This window comes from Mauremys reevesii, linkage group 1 (assembly GCF_016161935.1).
Source record: "Mauremys reevesii isolate NIE-2019 linkage group 1, ASM1616193v1, whole genome shotgun sequence".
Lineage (NCBI taxonomy): Eukaryota > Metazoa > Chordata > Testudines > Geoemydidae > Mauremys > Mauremys reevesii.
Window position 1 is genome coordinate 330106558 of NC_052623.1, and position 24689 is coordinate 330131246.

Genomic DNA, 24689 nt, shown 5'->3' on the forward strand with positions numbered 1-24689 from the left:
AATCACTACAAAAGCCGAAAGACAGTGGCTTACCATGGCCGCATGCAAGCTGAATTCTGATGTCTGGACCTGTGTCTGTGAGATCTGTAACTCCAGAGCTGCAGGCACTCAGTATTAAGATGAAAAATGCGACCTTGTAGGGAAATCACATGTGCTATGTAAGGTGAATAGTGCTGTTCACTGTGAAAGAGTATAACCATTGTTCTGTAAAATGTATCTTTTTAAATATTTCTCTCCCTCATGCAGCTGCAAATTTTTCAAGCCCTCCTCCATCCCAAAGGCTAACACAGATAAGGCGGAGGAAAAAGAAGACGCGAGATGAAATGTTCTCGGATATTATGGAAGTTACACGCAAGGAAAGAGCTCATCTGAATGAGTGGAAGGACATGGTATCAAATTACAGGAAAGATGCCAGTGAATGTGAGGACAGGAGGGACACCCGAGATGAGAGGTGGCGGCAGGAAGACCGGCAGGAAAATCAGCGGTGGCGGGATGCAACTCTGGGGCTGCTGCGTGATCAAACTGACATGCTCCGGCGTCTGGTGGAGCTTCAGGAACGGCAGCAGGATCACAGAGTGCCGCTGCAGCCCCTGTATAACCACCCTCAACCTTCACCATGTTCCACATCCTCCTCACCCAGACGTGTAAGAATGCGTGGGGGAAGGCTCCGTGCACCCGCCCACTCCACCCCCGTGGACAGCCCAACCAGAAGGCTGTCATTACTGTGAAATTTTTTTAATGGCCTTCTCCATCCCTCCTATCCTCCTCCCAAACCACACCCTTACTTCTCTCCCTCTTTTTATAATGAATTAATAAAGAATTCATGATTTTTATACTATAGTGACTTTATTTGCATAAGTAAGCTGTACTCGAAGGGGGAGGGTGAGTTGCTTACAGGGAATAAGTCAATCAAGGGGGGTGGGTGTTCATCAACAAACACAGCAGTCACACTGTACCCTGGCCATTGATGAAGCTCGTTTTCAAAGCTTCTCTGATGCGCACCGCTTCCTGGTGTGCTCTTCTAATCTCCCTGGTGTCTGGCTGCGCGTAATCAGCGGCCAGGTGATTTGCCTCAGCCTCCCACCCCGCCATAAAGGTCTCCCCCTTACTCTCACAGAGATTGTGGAGAATACAGCAAGCAGCAATAACATAGGGGACATTGGTTTGGCTGAGGTCTGAGCAAGTCAGTAATGTGCGCCAGCGCGCCTTTAAATGGCCAAATGCACATTCCACCACCATTCTGCACTTGCTCAGCCTGTAATTGAACAGATCATGACCACTGTCCAGGCTGCCTGTGTATGGATTCATGAGCCATGGCATCAAGGGGTAGGCTGGGTCCCCCAGGATAACGACAGGCATTTCAACATCTCCAACTGTTATTTTCTGGTCTGGGAAGTAATTCCCTTGCTGCAGCCATTTAAACAGAGTAGTGCTTCGGAATACGCGAGCGTCATGAACCCTCCCTGGCCATCCCACGTGGATGTTGGTGAAACATCCCTTGTGATCCACCAGTGCTTGCAGCACCATTGAAAAGTACCCCTTCCGGTTTACATACTGGGTGCCCTGGCACTCCGGTGCCAAAATAGGGATATGGGTTCCATCTGACCGGTAGCTGTCTGGCGTTGCAAGCTTCCACAGGGCTATCGCCACTCGCTTCTCTACTGTGAGGGCTGCTCTCATCTTGGTATTATGGCGTTTCAGGGCAGGGGCAAGCAAGTCACAAAGTTCCATGAAAGTGCCCTTACGCATGCGAAAGTTTCGCAGCCACTGGGAATCGTCCCACACCTGCAACACAATGCGGTCCCACCAGTCAGTGCTTGTTTCCTGGGCCCAAAATCGGCATTCAGTGGATAGAATCTGCCCCATTACCATCAGGATCTCCAAAGCGCAGGGGGCCGCGGTTTGAGAGAATTCTGTGTCTACGTCCTCATCACTGTATCCGCCTCGCTGCCGTATCCGCGCTGCCGTATCCGCCTCCTCCTCGCCTCGGTTTGAAGGTCCTGGTTCACCATATACTGCACGAGAGTGTGCAAGGTGTTTAAAACATGCACGATTGCAGTATTGAGCTGAGCAGGGTCCATGCTTGCTGTGTTATGGCGTCTGCACAGTTCACAAAGCAAAAAAGGCGCGAAACGGTTGTCTGCTGCTTTCAGGGAGGGAGGGGTAGGGCTGTACCCAGAACCACCCGCGACAATGATTTTTGCCCCATCAGGCACTGGGATCTCAACCCGGAAATTCCAAGGGGCGGGGGAGGCTGCGGGAACTATGGGATAGCTACGGAATAGCTACCCACAGTGCAACGCTCCAGAAATCGACGCTAGCCTCGGACTGTGGATGCACACCACCGATTTAATGTGTTTAGTGTGGCCGCGCGCACTCGATTTTATACAATCTGTTTTGCTAAACCGGTTTATGTAAAATCGGAATAATCCCGTAGTGTAGACGTACCCATATATAGCTTCTGGCCGAGCTAGATACCTATTTTTCAAATTCAGATCAAGAGTGGAAAATTATCACGCTGTTCTTCTGGATGCTTGTTACTATTCTCAGATGAAGTCAGCCATTTTGTTTCCTCTTGCACAGTTGAGTGTCCCACCTTAACTAGTGCATGTTTGGTTGCACAGCCTACTTTAGTCATCTTAAAAACAGAATGATGCTGTGTGAGTGGATTGCAGGCATGTTGATTCTGCTGAGTTTGTAGCCTTATTTACAGGTATGTTGTTTATTTTCTTGAAGCCCCACATTGGCCGATTAGGAATTCCTCATGGACCTTCAGGAGAGAAGGTGGCGGTAGTAACAGTGGATGACTGTGACACTGCAGTGGCTGTGCGCTTTGGAAGTCTCATTGGGAACTACACATGTGCTGCCCAAGGAACTCAAAGTGGCTCAAAAAAGTAAGAGATTTTTACAGATATTTATTATTCATTCTCATATTTAAAAGGAATTGAGCAATAACACATGGGCAGTGAGAAGAAAAACACACGTAGCAAAGAGTTTATAAGAAAACAAACTGACTAACTTTAAACTGGCAGATGAAATTCAGAGCACATAAGTGAAAGGCAGTGACTATCAGAAGGAGCAATTTAAATGGCTCATACACATTGTTGAGTCTAAAGTAACTGTAAAGACACAAGAAAAATTGTTTGGGATCATTGTTGAAAGCTCAGTGGAAACATCTGTTCATTGTACAGCGACAGTCAGAAAAGCAAATAAAATGTGAGGGTGCATTAAGAAAAAGAGAGTAATACTGAAAAGATTTTGACATCATCATTTAAATTAATGGTACATCATCCCATCTCAGAAAGGCTATAGGAAAAAGAGAAAAGATCCAGAGAAGGGCAATGTAAATCATTAGATACACGGAAAGTCTTCTGTCTGAAGAAAGATTGAAAATACTAGTATTATTTAGTTTAGAGAGAAGATGAATAACAGGTGAGACATGATAGAAATTATGTCGAAAAGGCCAGTCAGGTGATTATATTTACTCTTTTCCGAAATAGAAGAACAAGAGGACACTCATTGAAGTTAAAAGACTCGTTAACATTTAAAACTGATTAAAAGATATACTTTTTATAGGTTATATAACTATCCAGCAGAACCTACTGCCACAGGATGTTAACATAAGGAGCCTAGGAGGATTCAAAAAGGAACTAGCTATTTATGAATAACAAGATTATTATCCATAGTTACACCAGCCAGAATAAAAGTCTATATAACATAGCAACCTTCCTGCTTTAGGCTATAAATCAACATCTCACTACCTGGGATTAAAAAGAAATTTCCATAGATGCATGTTGTTTCATAATTTTCCATTTACGCCTTCTAACTTAGCTAGTACTGGTCACTGTCAGAGACCAATATTTGACTCTATTGGTGTGGTTGGTATGGCAGCTCCTACAGTCCTAAATTACAAATTTGCAACTAATTTTATTATGATTCTTTTTGATTATTGAGATCGGTACTTACAGTCTTGTGAAGCTAAATCCTGCAAATAATGAGCTAACAAAAAACAGTTAAATATCTCAGATTTCTTTAGTCAGATTAGCTGTGAAGAAACTGTAAAGTAAAGGAGGCCAAATAAATGAAAATAATCCATCTTATTTTTTACTTCTTTAGATCTTTGGACCTGACTGGACCTCTCCTACTTGGGGGTGTCCCAAACTTGCCTGAAGATTTCCCTGTGCACAACAGAGAGTTTATTGGCTGTATGAGGAACCTCTCCATTGACAACAAGCCAATTGACATGGCTAGTTTCATAGCCAATAATGGCACTCTTGCAGGTATAAACTTCCAGATCTTCAAAAGGCCACAAGAAAAAGCTTTCTGTCACACTCAGAGTTCTTGTGCACACCAAGAACCAGATTTTCAAAGGCGGGTGCATGGGGTATGCATAGAAAACTGCAAGTGCAACCTTTCCATGTGAAAAATAGCACTTGATTGGCAGGGTGAAAATTGGTATAGGTCAGCTAGTTGTGCATGTACACAGCAGTGAGGCACATGCACATTTTTGCGACGACAGTCCTTGATATTTTTCGCCTCAGGAGAAATTCTGCCCTCCTCCTCCATTCCCCCACCCCCGCAATGCTGCCACTGGATATGGAAGGCCTAGTTGATCTTGGAACTATTTCAGCTCAGCTGAACAGTGGAGGGGAGGATTTGGGAGTATGAATAAGGAGTCTGCCCAACCCTAGTGCAGAGCAGGTTAGATAGGGTTATGGGGAGAGGGAAACACACTTTTACTCTTCACTGCCAACCCCTCTGCCATCTCTCTGGGAGAAATATAACAGCCACAGAAGCTGTTGCATCTTTGAAGCTGTCGTAGCCACCATGGAGCAGTCTGGAAAATAAGGGAAAAGTCTTTCTAGCCTGGTCACTGTATATATCCCCTACACGTACCCTGTTTGTTTGAGCTAGGTGAAATTCATGCCAGTGCCGAAGACCAACACAATGTCCTGAGGTTGTGTGCACCACTTAAAGAAAAAAATGGCACGTAGGAGGTTCACAAAGCTTCTGTAGGTCCTCTGCACTGAGGAGAATATCATCCAGGGATTTGCACATAGAATTTAGCCCTAAATGAACATTGCTCTAAGTCGTGTTTCAAGCACTCTGATGGCAAGGTGGTACTTGAGCAGCACATCTGCCCTGAACTGTAGCGGTTGCACCAGAATTTCTTTTAATAACCCTCCATTTTCATGTGTTTGCATCTCAGCTATTAAAGCTCACTCTGCTCTGAAACTAAATGTAATGAGGTCAAGAAGAGTGGAATATTTTAACCAATTCTGGTTATACTTTAAAACAAATGCAGTAGCTCTCCAAACCTGAAATGCAAGCTGCTCAGAAGCTTGTGCATTCTTATCATGAGTTTTAAAAAAATGTGGTTTAAAAATGAAACATGAACTGCACTTCGTCTGGCCTGCTGAATACCATTGTACTGCCTTATAAAGTGACCAGTTTCTGAGTTCAGTCTCAGCTGTCTGGGTCCTATATTGGAAGAGGCAGCAAGTGGGAAGTGGTGCTCAGATCTCCACAGGACAGAGCAGAGCAAATCACTGATTTGTAAAAGTAGTTAGTTCTTCTCACAGCCTGGTGGAAGTCTAGTTCAGTGATGCACTAGAGGAGGCACTCACTTCTGATCCTGTGTGTTCTTTTCAGGTAATTAATGAGTAGTGACCACGAGTTAAGGGTGGAATTCAGCACTAACTTCGAATTATCTGGCTTTTGCCAGATTGTGTCTTTACCTTAAAATTAGCTGAACACAATTCAGTTTTTCATCTAAGTAAATATGCTCCTGTTTCAGGGGAAGTAGAACAAAGAAAGATTTCAGTTTGGTTGCTTTCTGATTTGGAGGCACATTCCTACATAGTATCACTCCACTGGCTTCCGTAGAGTTACACCAGAATTAAGCCCTTGGTCTGTATCTGAGAGGTTTCTTGGTCTCTTTTGATCATATGGCTCTCAAAATGTTGTAATGCTTTAATGATTTCCTTTCCCTTCAGAATTGAAAAAAGCCCAGAGACGGTCATTCAGAAACCTATTGTTAAAGTAATTTTAAATCTGTTTTGGTGTTATGCGACCACCATTACCAAATACACAGATGTGGAATGGTTTTAGGCTGAATAGCTCTGCTTTCTAAATTCCAGGTTGTGCAGCTCAGAAGAACTACTGTGATACTAATTGGTGTCAAAATGGAGGCACATGCGTGAATAAATGGAACACCTATACTTGTGAATGCCCCCTGCGGTATGGTGGGAAAAACTGTGAGCAAGGTAGGTGCACAAGGCTCCCAGTGTATGTGTCCTCAAGTTTACCTGTGTGTTTTGGCATTTAGTTTTTAATAATTAACTTCTCATAATGTATATGGAAGTTTGAGATGCTTTAGGGGACAGATAATGGAATATTGCAATGAAGTGTAAAATTCATCCATTATATATTTGAAATAACTGTGTGTGCTCATCTATATATTAAAGATGGTTGCTGACTTTTGATTAAAAAAGCAGGAAAATATCAATCAGGAAACCCTATTGGGATAAACAGTAACAGCTTTTATCTTTTCCTATTATCTATTTACTGACATTAGTGAATTAGTTCAGCAACGCTTGGTACTATCCATAATTTACTTAAAATAAAACCGTCTGATCCAAAGCACATAGAAATCAATGGAAAGACTCCCTTTGACTTTAGTGGGCTTTGGCTCAGGCCCAAAATGAACATGGACTTAATTCTTACTTCCTTCAGCGGAAGGCAAATCCCTCCTTAATAAGAACACTTTACCTTGTATTGGGCTATACTTGTGACTGAAAACACTGTGTATAGATAAGTAAAACTTGTTAATAAAATATAGGAAAGGAGCAGCAGGTGTGCTTTATAAGGGAATGAAAAATTTGGACCCAGTTACTTTCCTGGGGAGGTAAGGGAGGTTCCTCATTAGGAAAACCATAGCTGTAGGCTGAGGCTCAATGCAGCAGCATTGGCATTATAACCCTGACTCACAGTCTATATGGGAATAGCACCTAGCCTAGGTTGCTAATTTGTAGTGATGCTCCCATTCTAAGGGGAAAATCCCAGCAAAATTAGGTTTAGGTTGCTTTCTAAGAAATAAAAGTTCAGATTCTAGCCTTACCTTCCCTAGTGTAAATCTGGAGTGACTCCATTGAAGTGAATGGAATTATTCCAGATGTAAACTGGTGTAGTTTGACTCATACGTCTTTGAAATTTGAACAGGGGTTTCCTTATTCCATATCCAAAGAAAGTTAGGCACACTCTTGCTTCCCCCTAGCAGGAAATAGATGCTAGAGTGATTATTGGATGATGGTTCCTCAAAAAGAAAGACCTCATTTGTCATGTTGCCTGATGACAGGTAACTTTGTCAACCATTCGCTGGTTTCCATCATGTCTTATATAGCATCTGACTGGTTAATCTCTCCACTGAGATTAACTGTGCTAAAACTGCAGGATTGGATGATTGGCTAAAATGGCAGGGCCTAATTCTGATATCATTCATACTGGTGTAAATGTGGAATAATTCTACTGAAGTCAAGGGGCTTGAGTCTCTTCTCTCTTTCTCCTAGTTTTGGGTAGAAAGATCAAGAGTTTTATCAAATTCATATTTTCTTGACCTATTATACAAAGAAAAAAAGTCTCAGATCATCAGGTTTTTGGAGTAAAAAAAAATTACCTTACTGGCTATTTTACATAATTAAAAGGTATGTTTTAATACCTAATCATGATTTGAATCATAACCAGTATGATTCATGGTAAATGCAACAGTTATATCCCCCATTGCAAAGGGTTCTCACGCATTAAATATAGTGCTGTAATGCTTATTCTTGCCAAAGCTTCAATTTCTTGAAGAATTTTCCGTCTGTAGGCAACAGGTCACAAATAACTTACTTATTTCTCATACTATATAGCTGTGGGGCAAAATATCCATTAAAGACAAAGCAGAAATTCAAAAAGAAGGGAACTATTAGCAAATGTGGGCAATGATTTCAGGAGCCTAAAGTTGAAGTCAATGGGTGCTACTGATGCTCAGCGCTTTTGAAATTCAGGCCACTTATTTAAGTGTCTAAATATAGATTTGGGAGACTTCTGGTTTTGAAAAGTTTACATGTAAATGTAAAATCCTTATTTGAGCTCAGTTGAAAGATACATTCTGAACAGCGGTTCTAGCAATTTTGCATCTCTTTCAACCTCACTGAATATATATCAATGAACTTGGCTAGGCCAAGAATCTATCTTATTTGAGTGTTAAGCTCTTCAGGACAGGGGTCATGTTGTTACCCGCACACAGTTCTCTGTTACACACACACTGGGGCACTAACCTTTACTTTTCCATGGGCTCAAGGCGTAACCCTGTTACTTTAGGCACACCCACCCTTTCCCAGTTCCTAGGGCTTTGGGTATAAGGCACCCAACTTTACCCTAAACTTGTTGCCCACACACTCTAGAACATCCCACCTCTACCTAGTTCCTAGGACTCAAGGTATAACCTGGTTGATTTAGGCACGCCCACCCTTTCCCAGTTCCTAGGGCTCCGGGGGAAAGGTACCTAACTTTACCCCTCCGTGGGCTCTGGGTTCTACCCCTCTGTGAGCTCCAGGAAAACACCCATTCCCTGTGGACTCAGGGCTTAATCTTTTGTGGGTTTATGGGGTCTTTTACCAGTGAAAGAACCTTACACAGTAATAGCCTACTTATCCTCTATTTATTAACAATCACCAAAACAGAATGCACATGCAAAGCATACAATGCTCACCATTCCCAATTAGGCAGACAAACTTTTCCTGCTGGCCAGTCAGGATCAGGTCATCGGGGGGACTCTAGCTTTTGCATGGTGTTGAGGTCTGGCAGTTCTGATCTTGGGGTTATGTCCTGGAGTTGGTTCCCAAGTACTTCCTTTTGGACCCCAGTTTATATAGTGAAACTTGAGTCCTGCTTAGCTGTACCTTAACCAATCATTTAACTAAAGTATTACTAAACAGTTTTCTAACCAATCCTAACATATTGTAAAACAATTCTTTAACCAATCATACCCCACCACCTTAATTGATGTACACCTTACAAAATTAGTTATGTAACAGATAGAAACAATCAGAGAACCAGACAGAGACCATACAGATGAACAATAGAGAAGTGGGGACCATAAAGACAAACAGTAAAGAAGTAGGGATTTCACAACCACAACTTGTTTAAGTGATTTCTTGCCAGGCAGAATGCCATCAGACAAAGTATTGTTTAACCATCTTAAGATCTGTTTCTTTATCTAGTGATGATGGACACTATTAGGACAGGATCACCTTCTTAACAGCCCGATATTACGCTGTTTTAATGTAATTTAGATGGAATGTGAGGATGTGACTTTATGCTTCTTAGTTCATGGCTGCTGTTCTCCTAATGTGGCTACAGACAAAGGCCTCAGACCTTACACTTTGGCTACAGGAAAAGGCCTCATCCTTACAATGTCATCCTGTGTCTTTGTACAGTGTCTAGCACAATGGGACCTCTAATCCTCGTGGGTCCTTTTGGCCACTACCATAACACAAGTAATAATTCATTATACCAATAGCTAGGAGTCCCCTGGGGGTTAGAGGAGGACAAAGCATAAATGGGAGAAGAAACCTGCATCTAGCTCCTTGGGTGTGTGTGGAAATCTAAACAGAGCATTAGCAAACCCAGCAACAAGCCAGTATGTTTACATTTGTCATCTGTAGACAAGGCCCCATGTCCTCCACAGCAAGCTGTTCTGTGGCAGAGTCCCTTGATCCTGTGGCCCTCTGGTGAGGCAGACAGGACATTTGGTGATAGCTTCATTTACATTAAAAAACAGAGATATTTTAACAAGTTAATTATGAAAAAGAATGAAGGAAGCATAAAAGTAGCCCATATGTTGTTTACATTGCCCACTTTTTCAGAGTGCCAGAGATTATAGTATTGACCACACACAGCTGTGTTATAGAAGTCGAGGGGATGCTGCATAGGGGACATTTGGAGCTTTTGGCACCCAGGGTGGTGTGGGAAGCAGTTTGAGGTTGTTTGCTTAATGATGTTTCTGCAAAAATGATGAACAGTGAAACCGTAAACATTGTTGACATTTAAATAATCATGTTTAGGGTACAGTATTAGCTCCTCAATCAGGTGAATGGATAAGCACTCAGAGTATTGTTTCAGGCTGTCTGCAGAGTCAGGTAGACATCTCTGCATCATTTACACTCTGTTCATATTGCCAAGGTTATCCTGCAAAGGAGAGCTAGAAACATAACATTTATTTTAAAAATGAAAGTTTAGATTTTGGAGCACAGGTCTGCAGCAAAGGATAGGCAAAGAATGGATTATGTGGCAAATGCCTCAACTGTGGAATACATGAGGTTCTGATTGCAGACCAGTGTTTCTCAAAGAGTTTGATTTTTCCCTCCACTGGCTGGGCTTCTGTGGAGTTCTGACTGCACTTTAAAGCTGCTCTCCATTGGTGAGACCTTTAGGGGAGAGGAGCTCTGAGGGGATGAAACGATATCTATATATATACACACAGGAGTGAATCAAGTCAAGTGTATACAACAGTACTGAACTGTGGAGTACTGATTATTTAGAGAAACTAATTCAAAATGGTGAAGCTACACTATGAATTCTGTTGTCCATTTCCTTCCCTGTCTGCTTGTGGTGAGCTGGCAACAACAGCTTGCTGTAGAGCATGGGAAAACTTAGGTGTTAGAAAAGAGGCACGACTAATTAGAGGACTCTGTTTCAAATTGCAAGCAGCAGCTTAAGCCTTATCGAGCCTTATGGGTTCTAATGTCCCTTGAGGTGAACTTGTGCTTCTGTCATCTACTGGGATGTACTGTAGAACAGCTGTTTTAAGGGCCTGATCCTGCAGTCTCTGCACACACAAAACTCCAATCTACTTCAGTCGGAGTTACACGTACATGAGTGTTGCAGGATGGGGACCTAACTGCAGGACATAAGTCTGACAATAAGGTGCTTTTCACTGAAGGCTGTGCCCAGTGGTTCACTGCGTAAAGTATATTTGCTCAAGATTAGAGACTGGGGCAATGTTATGAGCTTCTTCCTAACACTGGACATTCGCTTCTGTGCTGCTAAGGCAGATATTTTATTAGTTGCATAAGAGCATACCCGCTGCCTAAAGGTTGGGTAATTCAGACAACTCATCAACCTGGCTCTGGATGATTTGAAATTCATTAAAAGTTTCCTGGTGCCTCAGAGCCATTTCCTTTGTGCTTAATCTGTTAATTAGAATCAAGTAATCCGAGATACACTGGGGCAAATTACCACCCTCCTACTGCCTGCCTTGTTTACCACTTCAACACCAAAAGAGATATGTATATAATTCTTCAAGTAGATGCAGCTGTGTATTGTGCAAGCGCAGCTCACTGGTGCTGGAGAAATTTGCCTAGCAGTACCCGCAAGGGTGGCACTTGTGCCTCAGGGCTGTAGCCCCTCCCTTTGCTATATGAGGCAGTGCTGCCTCAACCTTCCCCTCAGTTCCTTCTCACTGCCTGTGACTGGAGTCAGAGTTGTGTGTGGTTATCACCTCACATTCTCTATCTTAGTTTTTCTGAGAATTTCCCTTCCTGTAACTAGTTTTTATATAGTTAGTAGTACAGTAGAACATCAGAATTATGAACCCCTCGGGAATGGAGGTTGTTCGTAACTCTGCAATGTTCATAACCCTGAACAAAAGGTTATGTTCTTTCAAAGGTTTACAACTCAATATTGACAACATAGCTTTGAAATTTTACTATACAGAAGAAAACTGCTGCTTTCTCCTTTTTTAAAGTAGTTTATGTTTAACACACTCTACTGTACTGTACTTGCCTTTTTTTTTTTTTGGTCTCTGCTGCTGCCTGATTGTGTACTTCTGGTTTCGAATGAGGTTTATGGTTGACTGTTCAGTTTGTAACTCTGGTGTTCGTAACTCTGAAGTTCTACTGTACCGTGGATCGTGTTAGTTAAGGTTAAGTTAGATTTCGTTAGGACTTCCTGTGTGACACCCATTCCAAGATTCAAGCACTGCCCATCGTGGGTGGGGGGAGCAGCGATTCCTAATACTGACTCCCCCACATGAGGTGCTTGCTGTGTTTAGGCAAGGGGCACACAAGGGAGCGGTGTTCTATTTGTAAGTTGTTCACCAAAAGAAACCAGATGGCCAGAGACTTGCACTTGAAGCAGCACCCCAAGCAGGCCATGAGGGCTGTTTTGGCACCGAGGCCCACATCTGGTTTGCAGTTGCCTTTGGACTTGGTGAATGAGGCCATTCCGCAGTCCAGTGCTGTCATCTCCCCCAAGAGATGGAAGAACCACTCACCCGCTTCAGGGATGCTGAGGAGGAAGTCCCATAAAACTGACCAGAATCATCCCAGGGCTTGTCAAAGGCTTTCTGAAAGTCCAAGTACACTATATGTGCTGAATCTCCTTTGTCCACATGTTTGTTGACACCCTCATAGAATTCTAATAGATTGGTCAGTTATGATTTCCCTTAGAAAAGCCATGTTAACTCTTCCCCACCATATCAGGTTCAACTATGTGTCTGATAATTCTGTTATTGGCAACAGTTTCAACCAGTTTGCCCGATACTGAAGTTAGGCTTACCAGCCTGTAATTACCACAATTGCCTCTGGAGCCTTTTTAAAATGTCGGCATAACATTAACTGTCCATGAGTTATCTCATACAGAGGTTGATTTAAGCAATGGGTTATGTACCACAGTTAGTAGTTCTGCCATTTCATATTTGAATTCCTTCAGAATTCAGGTGAATACCATGTGGTCCTGGTAACTTATTACTGTTTAATTTATCAGTTTGTTCCAAAACCACCTCAGTCTGGGACGCTCAGATTTGTCACCCAAAAAGAATAGCTCAGGTTTGGGACTCTCCTTCACATCCTCTGCAGTGTAGACTGATGCAGAGAATTGATTTAACTTCTCCGCAACAACCTTGTCTTCCTTGAGTGCTCCTTTAGCACGTCGATTGTCCAGTGGCCTCACTGATTGGCAGGCTTCCTGCTTCTGATGTACTTAAAAAAATTGCTGTTAGTTTTTGTGTCTTTCATTAGTTGCTCTTCAAATGCTTTTTTGGTCTGCCTAATTATACTTTTACACTTGTTACATCGTCAGTCATCATGTCTTGCACATAGCTTATTGAAGGTGCACCTGGTGGTGACTTCAGCATTTCACCCACCCATCCATGGTAGCAAGGTTCTTGAAAGTGAGAGAACCAGTTCCTTTGTGGGACCTTAATACAGTCCTAGCAACTCTGATAGGGCCTCCATTTGAGCTTTAGTCATTTTCTTCTTTTTCTCTTTTGTGTAAAAAAACTGCATTCCTGGTGGCAATAACATCTGCAGAGAGAGTGTATGAGCTGCAGGCTTTGATGGCAGATGCTCCTTACACATAGTTCTCCAAAGACAATGTGACCTTATGGCCACCCACTAAGTTTTTATCTAAAATGGCCTCCTAGTTTCATTTGAATCAGGTGATGTATTTACTGTGTTCTTTCCTAAGCCGCATTCAACCACGGAGGAGTAGCATCTCCAAACGTTGGCTGTCAGGCAATATCTAGCTTTTACCTGCACAGGACTAAACCTTTTCCCACTTTGCCTCATCTGTTTGTGTTATATGCAGACCAAATGAAGGGACAGACAGTCTTTGCGCAAATGATCTCCAGATGGATATCTTCCTGTATCAAGATAGCATACAGAGTAGCTCTGACCATGCTCCCTCAAAGGATGTGAGCTCATTCTACAAGAGCGCAAGCTACTTTGATGGCATTTTTAAGTGATGTTCCAAAACTGGACATTTTCAGGGCTGCCACTTGGTCATCTGTGCATACGTTTACAAACTATTATGCCATTACCGCTGCATCCAGAGCAGATGCAAACTTTGGGAAGGCAGTCCTGCAATCCTTGTTTAAATAGACTGAGCCCCACCTGCAAGTATTGCTTGTGAGTCACCTACATTGAATACACAGCTGCATCTACTTGAAGAAGAAAAAAATATTTACTTACCTGTGTTGTAACTGTTCTTTGAGATGTGATGCAGAAATGCATTCCGCAAATCGCCCTCCAGCCCCTCTCCATTGGAGTCTATGTTCTTGAGGTTTGGTGCGAAGGAACGGAGGGGAGGGGCAGTGCCACCTCGTATAGCCAGGGTAGGGTATATGGCCATGAGGTACAAGCGCCGCCCCTACAGGTACCGCTAAGCAAAATTCTCTAGCTCCAGTACAGTGGGCGCGCACACACCTATGTGGAATACACGTCTGCATCACATCTCCAACAACAACAGTTACAGTACAGGTAAATAACTGTTTGTTTAATTTCTCTCTCCAGAAACATCTCTCTCTGTAACATAGTAGTGCCCTCAGGTTTTTATTTAGCTTTAGTAGAGATGTCTTCAGTTATTTTGTATACCTGGAGCAACTGGCAAAAATATGGAGCTACTGGTGATTTCATAAGGTACTGACTTAATAACAGTAAAATGAGGCATCAACTGCTAATAATATGTGTAATACTACATTGTTTCTTGCTATTGTGGTATCCTACAAAATTTACCTGAGGTACTTTTCATGTTAGTAAGGTATTTATACTAATGAAATCTCGTGCAAATATTATGATACAATATTTTTATAGTTTTATAACACACTTCTTTTATAAAAGGAGTTTGTTAACACATCATAGAAAAGAAGAAAAGACCCTGTTTAGAATAAGTGTTGAGCTGAGCCCTTCAGTTGAGACAAAAAAAATTTATTTAACAGACAACATGATTCTCTATCTCTGTCGCTTTCTCTAGTTTTTATGGCCCCAATTCTTAACAGCAGCACGATTTTAGCATGGGCTTAAATCCTAGTGAATTCAAAGTAAGTGCTTAAGTGCCCTTTCTGAGCTGAAGCCTATAAGGGCAGTTCTCGACTCTTGACTATGGGACAAAACACATTTACAGTATTTTAATTTGGTTTTGGATTCCATAATTAGCAATGATACACATAAACATAGTAACACATTAGACTAAAATCAAACAAACAATAGAACTTAATTTTCATCAGATATAGAGAAATCATTATGCAAGAATAGTCCAAACCTATTTGTATTATGATTTTAGGACTTCATTTTTTATTGTACATTCTCTTTTCTGGATTTAGAACAGGAAATAACTGTGATAGCCATGATATCGCTATGTGGTAACTGTTGGCAAATGATACAATTATTATCGGGACAATTGTAGTATCTATGGTAATTGAGCGGTTGCTCACTATATAGAAGTATGGCCAAATTTAGCACTGACACAAGCAGGAGCAACCCCCATTGGCTTCAGTGTTCTATATCTCCTTCTTACACAAGTAATGAATAAGGGCCATTTATAAAAACAAATTGCAGATGAAAAACCCATGGCAAGTTGTATTGTTTTTCCTCTAAATCCTTATGTTAAAAGATTCAAAATGTTTTTTTTTCTCTTGTCTCTTGATTTACAGTAATGCCTTCTCCCCAGCGTTTCAGTGGTGAGAGCATTATTGTCTGGAGTGACCTTGATATTACTATCTCCGTACCATGGTACATTGGACTCATGTTCAGGACCCGGAAAGTTAATGGCATGTTAATGCAAGCTAATGCAGGAACTTCATCCAAGATCAACATTCAGGTCAGTGTGTGGCATTCTTAATCTGGAACAGAATTCAGAAAATTTCCCCAAATATCAACTGACAGGGCTAAACTGAGTATGTATCTTCACGCACGTAGCTAAAAGTAACATATGTAACATCAAATAATGTAGATTTCATCACCTTGTTCTCCTTGGTCATTTTGCAGTTCAAAAGCTTTGTATAACAAGATATATTTCTATAAAATACAAAAGCTTAGGAAGTGTAAGTATACGTTGACATAAACTGGAAGAACTCTGTTCTACCTATCATGAAATACATGTAGTCAGAGCTAGTAGTCAACCAATGATGTCTGCTGTGTTCACCTGCCCGTTGTATTTACTCTTTCCCTGAATAAGGCAGAAACCGGAAGTATCTATTGAAATTTAATATAAACACTTTTAGTGCTAAATTCAGTTACTGAGAAAAGTGGCTTAGCCTCACTATTCCAGATGTTCTGAGTCCTGTCCTGACACAAAGATTTGACCTATGTTTGTAACTCAGACTCCATATCATTTTTATTCTTCTTCTTCCTCATTTTTGTCTTTGTCATCTCCTTCTCCTTCTCTTTCTCTTTCTTTGTGGGTTAGAAGAATTCCCTAAATTGTGCTGGGAGAGGTTGCAACTGGACCACTTATGAGTTTTTCCCAGATTACAGCTCGTTACTCTAAGAAGCATTGGTTGCCTGCACTCATACTGGGGGTCCATCATGAGTTTCATTTAAGAATAATTCAGTATTTCAGCAAGAAATAGAGATGATATTTGTTTCCTGCAGATCTTGAACAACTATGTGCAATTTGAAGTTTACAATGGCCTGAACCAGGTTGCTAGTTTGAAGATGACCCAGTCACGAGTCAGTGATGGTGAATGGCATCATTTGTTAATAGAGTTAAAGAGTGCTAAAGATGGCAAAGACATCAAGTACCTGGCTGTTATGTCCTTGGACTATGGGATGTATCAGGTGAGATGCATCATAACTTGGCCTTTCTTTCATCATCACAGAGGGCCTTTAAAAAGAAGGGAATGGGGAAGGGATGGTAAACAAATACCATATACTGCTCCTACTGCAAGCAGTATATGGTCCAGATTCTTCAGTGACTTACACTTAGTGTAAACCCATTGAAATCAGTGGAGTTTTATCTTTTGACCATGCTTGTAAAATCAAGATCAGATAAATAGCTCTTCATTTCATTAGTAAATTTTTCTATTTTAGCCTACTGTCAATTGCTGTCAAATTAGTGCATCTGTGAGGAAAGCAATGCTCTCTGTTGGAAAGGATAATAGTGCGGTGACCCCCTTATCCACTATCCTTTTCTTTCTTTAACAGAGCACTGTGCAGATTGGAAATCAACTTCCTGGACTAAAAATGAAAAGCATCATTGTGGGAGGTATCTCCGGAGATCAAGTCTCAGTGCAGCAGGGTTTCTATGGCTGTATGCAGGTAAGAATAAAATATGTAGTAGCTTGCATTTATGAGAAGATACCTGAAAGAAATAATTTATTATCCTTTTCCTCCTGAGTTTTGTTTTCTGCATGACTTTTAAATCTTTATAACATATCCAAGCACCAAAATATTAAACATGGCCCTTTTCTTCATGTAGGAATCCAGTCTCTTTTGACCTCAAGAAATTTCTTCTTTCCCTTCTTGGTTTAAATCAAAGTCCAATACTTTAAAAAAAAAAAAAAAAAAAAAAAAAAAAAAAAAAAAGCTGGCACCTGACTAAGCAGCTCACATGTATATAGAAAACTGAAAGATTAAAGAAGTTAGTGAGATGCATTGTTCGGTGTATGTACTACTGTATCCTAATGGAAGAATCTCTTTAGTTGAAGTTACTGTTTTTCTGTGCTCAGGGAGTGAGAATGGGGGAGACTTCTACAAATGTAGCTACGTTGAACATGAAACAGGCAACGAAGATCAATATAAAGGAAGGCTGCGAAGTAGACAACCCTTGTGATTCCAGTCCATGTCCCCAACACAGCTACTGCATTGATGACTGGGATAGCTACTCCTGTGTGTGTGACCCAGGTAAAGGAGTTTGCATGAAAATTGGGCATAATAGTTCGAGCATTGGAATCGTATCTGGTTTTAGTTATGTTGCAAAGGGCTTTGATATTCTTTGGGATTTTTTAAGTTAATCTTCTCTGTGTTCTCATATCTCACACACAATCTTTTCTAGTGTTAGATTTATGTTTTACACCCCAAGGCCCCTAAGGGACATTTTGAAACTTTTCTCTTGTCAGTCTTCATTTTGAGGTATGTGCCTGCATAAGTTCAGTCACCTCCTGAACTTGCAGAAAGAGAATATAGAGCTATTTGTAATGCATGACCTGAGCAAACAATCAGAAGCTATTGATCCAAGGGCACCCAAGGTGTTTTTGCAAACTGTTGTAAAGTATAGCTTGTTACCTTTTTTCCCTCGCAGTAAAAAGCTATCTTTCTTGACAGTATCTCTGGGGAAATCTACTGATTATCCATGATGTGTTATTAGTGTATAAGCTTAAAATAGATGGTCTTTCTAAGACATGCAAATCGTAAATTACAGTGGATGCTGTAATCTTATAACCTTGTCTCCCCAGGGTACTTTGGGAAAGACTGTGTTGATGTGTGTAACCTGAACCCATGTGAGCATATCTCCACCTGTGTCCATAAACCTAGCTCATCCCATGGGTACACCTGTGAATGTGGACAAAGCTACTATGGGCAATACTGTGAGAGCAAGTAAGAGAATTATTTTTACTGTTCAATGTCTTTATCTTTCCCAGTTCCCCTATTCCTTCTGTGAGTATAAGGCAATGTTTCAACAAAAATTCCCCTTCTCATTTGAGAGCGGATAACAATAAAGGTTGGCAGATCCCTTGTGCTGCAGAGCTCCTAAGTACAGCAAGAGTTCAGCTCTGTTCCTGTAGAATTTAAGAGTTCTACAAAACAGGGGCTTCTTGGTATCCTACCCGTTTCCTCTGGTAAGGAGCCAGCTGGCCATGGAGAGGCAAACAGCAACCTAGCACTTTCTCATCTATTGTCCCATTTGAGTGCAATATGTGTAATTCATAAAGTCCGTGGAAAATGGAAAGTCTCATGTGATGTACTGTGTTTGTCCCCTTTTGTGTGTCACTTAGGAGTGTTTTCATCTGCTGCATCAGTCCTCTTGCAAACTGCAACCCGGACCCTCTCTGTTGTTGTATTGTACAGCTACACATATTGGTTGCAGTGTTTCCAAATCCATCCGCATTGTCTGGACCAGAAAGGCAGATATTCCAATTGGCATCACTTACACAGACTCCTGTAATAATCCTTTAGCACTCATCATTTACATTTTACTCATAAAAATACATAAGAATACTAGCCCTGCAATTGCAGGGAATAACAGAATTCAACCTGCTCTCTGAAAAGCACTGAAAGTAGCCTGTCTTGCCATAAATAAGCAGCAGGGAGAAGATTATTGGGATGCACAGAATCAGAAGTATTGTCTATCAGAGACTGAAGAGAGAGGAGCTGGACTCAACGCCAGTTTGTTAAATGATCCCGCAGAACAAAAGCTTTTTCTATTTTTTATTGTATGTGCTGAATTGTGTCAACGGCACTGGGGCAAATTATACTCTCAGTAATGTAACTGTGAGCAAATTTTGGCCCAATGCCTTTTTTTCCTCTCAGAAGTGAACTTAAAAGAGCCTCCTTTCTATTTTGTTTCATTCTGTAGAATTGACTTGCCTTGTCCCCGAGGCTGGTGGGGAAATCCCATTTGTGGTCCATGTAATTGTGAGATCAGTAAAGGGTTTGATCCTGACTGCAATAAGACTAATGGAGAGTGTCAGTGTAAGGTAAGCAAAAGAATTTCTATTTAGTGGAAATATTGAAGTTAAAACATAATTAGTATAAAATATACATTCCTGTACAATTGTGCTTTGTATCATATAGAACATAATTATTTTGCATAGGGAATCATATTTTTCTGATATTAGCCCTTCATTTTAGCCATATAATGCAGCTCTTCTTTCCTTATTTTCATTACTAACTATATTATTGCAAGCAAAGGAGAGAATAAGGAGCCAGATTCTGATCCTCTGTTTTATAATGGTCTGGATAAGATCAGAATATGACCCTACTCTCAAAGAGACAGGTTGGGTGAGGTAATATATTTTATTGGACCAACTTCTGTTGGTGAAAGAGACAAACTTTCGAGCTTACACAGTGCTATTCTTTGGGTCTGGTCTGGCCTGGCCTGGCCTAGACCTGAAGAAGACCTCTGTGTAAACTTGAAAGCTTTTCTTTCTGTTTTTGGTTTTTCATCCAGTTACACACCCACTTTGTTGTAATTTCATCCAGATCATATTTCCCAAGTTTGCTTGTGAGAATGTCACATTTGACTGCATCAAAAGCCTTACTGAAATCATGTATATGTAAGAGCAAAGTTTGACCTTAAGATCAGGAGACAGACACTCTACCCTCCACTTTACTCTTCTGTGCTAAACGTAAACTCAGCAAAGCTGGGGATCAGGCCCTACATGATTACGTGATAGAAAATTCAACATTAACAGTAATGATGTAAATTGGCCAGGCTTTGGGTCACCAGTATGTGAGTGTAAAAGTGAAGCAGTGTATTTTGTGCCTGCTGGATATTCTGTGGGTATGCGAATGAGAGTGACTTCCATACCATAAGGCAGAAGGAGGGTGGTAGAAGGAGGGTGGAGCTGAAGATACAACAGACTTATAAGATGAAGCAGGATCATCTTTTGGCATCTAAGTTACTCATTTTTGCAAACCATGGCCAGATGCTGCAAGTACTCTGCATGCAGACCTCCCATGGACTTCACTGGGAGCTCTCCACATGTAGAGCTTTCATGTTCAGGATCCCATGGTGTTTTGCCATGCAGTGACCTACTATTTACACAGTTAGTTGTACCTTATAAATTATTAGTATTCCTGCTTCTTTAAGAGGTTGATGGCCAATATAATTTTTTTCAATGTAGCAGCCGTGTTAGTCTGTATCCGTAAAAAGAACAGGAATACTTGTGGCACCTTAGAGACTAACACATTTATTTGAGCATAAGCTTTCATGGGCTACAGCCCACTTCATCAGATGCATAGAATGGAACATAGAAGAAGAATATATATATATATATATATATATACACATACAGAGAAGATGTCATACCAGCTCTAAGAGGCTAATTAATTAAGATGACCTGTTATCAGCAGAAAAAAACTTTTGTAGTGATAATCAAGATGGTCAGTTCCAGACAGTTGACAAGAGGTGTAAGGATAGTTATCATAAGGAAATATATTCAAGTAGTGTAATGACTCAGCCATTCCTAGGCTCTATTCAAGCCAGAGTTAATGGTATCTAATTTGCAAATCAATTCAAGCTCAGCAGTTTCTCATTGGAGTCTGTTTTTTAAATCTTTCTGTTGCAAAATTGCCACCTTCAGGTCTGTTACTGAGTGGCCAGAGAGGCTGAAGTGTTCTCCTACTGGTTTTTGAGTGTTATGATTCCTGATGTCAGATTTGTGTTCATTTATTCTTTGGCGTAGAGACTGTCCGGTTTGGCCAATGTGCATGGCAGAGGGGCATTGCTGGCACATATCACATTAGTAGATGTGCAGGTGAACAAGCCCCTGATGGCGTGGCTGATGTGATTAGCTCCAGTGATGGTATCACTTGAATAGATATGTGGACAGAGTTGGCATCGGGCTTTGTTGCAAGGATAGGTTCCTGGGGTTAGTGTTCTTGTTTGTGGTGTGTGGTTGCTGGTGAGTATTTGCTTCAGGTTAGGGGGCTTTTGATTTAGTGATTTATCACATCAGGTTATGCTGAAGACCCTGGGGTTTAAGCCCTGACAGACCTGCCACAGGTGTTTTCCTTGTAGCAATGGGCACTCCCAGAGACACCTACATCCCATCAAATTACAAGGTTTGCTCGGGGTTTGAAGGCAGGTCTAGAGAAGGCAGAGAGGCTACACCTTCTCTGTACATCAGCCTCAGCATCTCAGGACACTTGACTGCTGGAACCTCAGCAGCAGTCCCAGAGACTAAGACTTCTGAGAAAAAGAAGCCTCTTTCCCTTGCCAGGGAGACAGAGAGGTAGGTCACCCCATAAATCTCACTTCTGGGAGACCTTGCATCCCTTAAGGGATACCACCGAGGCTCCAACTGAAATTGGTATAGAGGCATCAGTAGCACGTAAGAAGTCACATGGAGAAGTTTTCCACGTACAGAGGGCTCCTCCCTCAGTACCATCTGACACCTTTTGGCACATGATATACACAGGGGTTTCTCCCCACGCTCTGGTACCATCATCTTGCTACAGCTCCAAGGTCAGAGAAGCTTCTCTGTTGTTCTTTCCAGTACCACATGCACCAACTCCTCCTTGGCACCGACCCATGTTTCTGGCTCCAGCATGGAACTCAGACTCTGACTATAAGCTATCACAGCCCTTCACCACCCTCCAGACTCTTTTCCCTGGACGACTTTCTGGTTTCAGACAAACCAGAGTCTTCCCTATTAAGGATCTCTACAATAGCCCCCTCCCCAGTACTGCTCCATCAGCTGTAACATGTATCTTGGTCAGACTTCCAACCATGGCTACTGGCACTAATGCCTGAGTCCCACGCCTTAGCCCAGAGTGGGAGACTTCAGTCTCTGAGATCACATTCCCCTGAGTTCCTTCGCTGAAAAAGACCTTCTGGAGCATGCCAGGTGCCCTGGACCTTGGGGATATGAATACGCTTGGGGGCATTTCCTCTATCCCCCTCCTCCTCAGTCGTCTTACTGGACCCCCTGGAGACACTTGGGTGAATAGTTTTACAGGATCCCAGTTAGAAAGAAACCCCAAGATCTACCAGAACTGCATCACTCATAGGCACCATATGCCCCTTAGGTACTGGGAGAGGCACAAGAGGAGCAAGAACTACATATTGAGAGAAGCTCATCTTCATCAGCCAAGTCCTCCTCCTCCTGGGATGAGGTTATAGTGCCGCCACTACCCTCGTATGCTAATGACTTTACGGCTTTCCAAGGTCTAGTGAAATGTGTAGTGTAATCCCTCCGGATCCCACTAGGAGAGGCCTGTACATTCTTTATGGCAAACACCTGCCACTATTCCTCCCATCTGTAGGTAGGCAGATAATAAATATATTCCATAGAATGGAATACTTCTCCCATCCTGACCCTAATTCTCTGGTGGTAAACGCATTTCCTACATTTCATAATAGGCTCAGATAATTGCCAGTGCTGAGTTCTCCCCTTCAGGTTCTCCAAGGGTCTTTACCAAGATCCTCTCAGCAGTAGCGGACTCCTTATGTCCGTGGGCATTGCAGTATTTCCATATGTGAACAATTGGCTCCTCAAGGGTCAGTCAGCTCTAGAGGTTCAGCCAGCAACCCTCAAGGCACTAGCCCTATACCAGTTCCTGGGTCTCTGTATCAATTGGAAGAGGTCTACACTGACTCCAGTGCAGAGGAAAGATTTCACTGAAGCCTCTCTGGGTTCCCTAAGTGTCAGAGCCTACCTGCCCAAGGAGAGGCTGGACTATGTCCAATCTGATCGCAACAATATAATATAGCCCACAAACAACTGCAAGGACCTGCTTAAAACTCTGGGGCCACATGACTTCTCGGTTGTCACACCTCAGGTGCTTTCAGACGTGGCTGAGGACCCCAAACATGCACAGTCTCTCCAAACACCTAATAGCACCTCTGAAAGTTCTGGACTCTCTCCCGTGGCAGAAGGACCCACTGAAAGTCTGCAGGGGAATCCCGTTCTCACACCCTCCATCCTCAAAAACCCTCACGATGGACACCTGGAGGGCCCACCTCCAGGGGGCCACAGCTCAGGGCAAGTGGTCCACACAAGAGATAACACTTTACATCAACTTTCTAGAACTGAGAGCAGTCCACTGGGTGTATCAGCACTTCCTTCACAACATACAGGGCCACTCCATCAGGATAATGCTGGATAACAGGGCAGCAGTGTATTATAAACCAACAAGGTGGAGCAAGATCCCAGTCCTTATGCATAGAACTGGTACATTTCACATCAGATAGAAATATTGGCGGTTTATCTACCAGGTCTCTAGAATACAACTTCAGAATCCCTAAGCAAGAACTTCCATCAGGACCATGAATGGGAGCTCGATGGTTCTGTCTTCCACAGCATCTGCCAAACCAGTAGGAAATGGTGCCTTTTCTGCACCAAGGAAGGATGCGGTCACAATTCATTGGGAGATGGTCTAATAACACTGTGGCCCTGCAGCCTGCGATACGCTTTCCCACCTCTACCTCTAATTCTCAAGACCTTGCTCAAACTGAGACAGGAAAAAAGCCAACGTTACCCTCATAGTGCTGTCATGGTTCTCGAATCTCCATCACCTCACAATGGCAATGCCTCTCCGCCTTCCTCTCCAAGAGGATCTCTTGTCACAGAAGTTGGGCACTTTGAACCATCCCAACCTCTCATTTTTTAATCTGAAGGCATTGCTCCTAGATTGTTCTCTAGCATCGAGCTTACCTGTTCAGATCATGTCCAGTCAGTATACCTATCTAGCAGGAAACCTACTACTCACAAAACTTACCTCCAGAAGTGGAAACGTTTCTATTCCAAGTGTTCTCTTCACTCATCTCAAGCATCAGAAATTCCATTCTCGAGATTCTAGACTGCCTATTGGACTTAAAGACTGAGGGTCTGTCAGTGAGCTCAGTCAGAATACAGCTGGCAGCTATCCCAGCCTTCCAGTCACCCATTGGGGGCTTCTCAGTTTTTTCCCATTCTATTAAAACCAGATTCCTTAACGGCTGACACAACTTGTTTCCCTCTATACGAAACCCTCCATGGGACCTTAATTTTTTTCTCTGTGCCTTAAAGAATGCCCCCTCTCCCTTTGAACCAATGGCTACCTGTTCTCTCCTCCACCTCTCCCTCAAGCCCTCATTCCTTATAGCCATCGGTTCAGCTAGATGAATGAGAGAACTTAGTGTGCCCATGGCAGACCCACCATTCACTACCTCCTACAGAAACATAGTCACACTAATTCCTCAGCCTCGCTTCCTCCCTATGG

The 24689-nt window shown here is 42.2% G+C and overlaps 1 protein-coding gene across 3 annotated transcripts in view; it reads left to right on the forward strand.

The window, feature by feature from the left end:
* CELSR1 (cadherin EGF LAG seven-pass G-type receptor 1) overlaps nucleotides 1–24689 on the forward strand; it is a 273070-nt gene that overhangs the window by 194970 nt on the left and 53411 nt on the right. For all 3 annotated transcript variants that reach the window (XM_039515540.1, XM_039515523.1, XM_039515530.1), the window contains exons 6-14: nucleotides 2737–2894; nucleotides 4117–4280; nucleotides 6141–6266; nucleotides 15476–15642; nucleotides 16416–16601; nucleotides 16968–17081; nucleotides 17492–17666; nucleotides 18218–18359; nucleotides 19339–19459. In XM_039515540.1, the coding sequence (XP_039371474.1) occupies nucleotides 2737–2894; nucleotides 4117–4280; nucleotides 6141–6266; nucleotides 15476–15642; nucleotides 16416–16601; nucleotides 16968–17081; nucleotides 17492–17666; nucleotides 18218–18359; nucleotides 19339–19459 (1353 nt within the window). The remainder of the gene's footprint in view (nucleotides 1–2736; nucleotides 2895–4116; nucleotides 4281–6140; nucleotides 6267–15475; nucleotides 15643–16415; nucleotides 16602–16967; nucleotides 17082–17491; nucleotides 17667–18217; nucleotides 18360–19338; nucleotides 19460–24689) is intronic.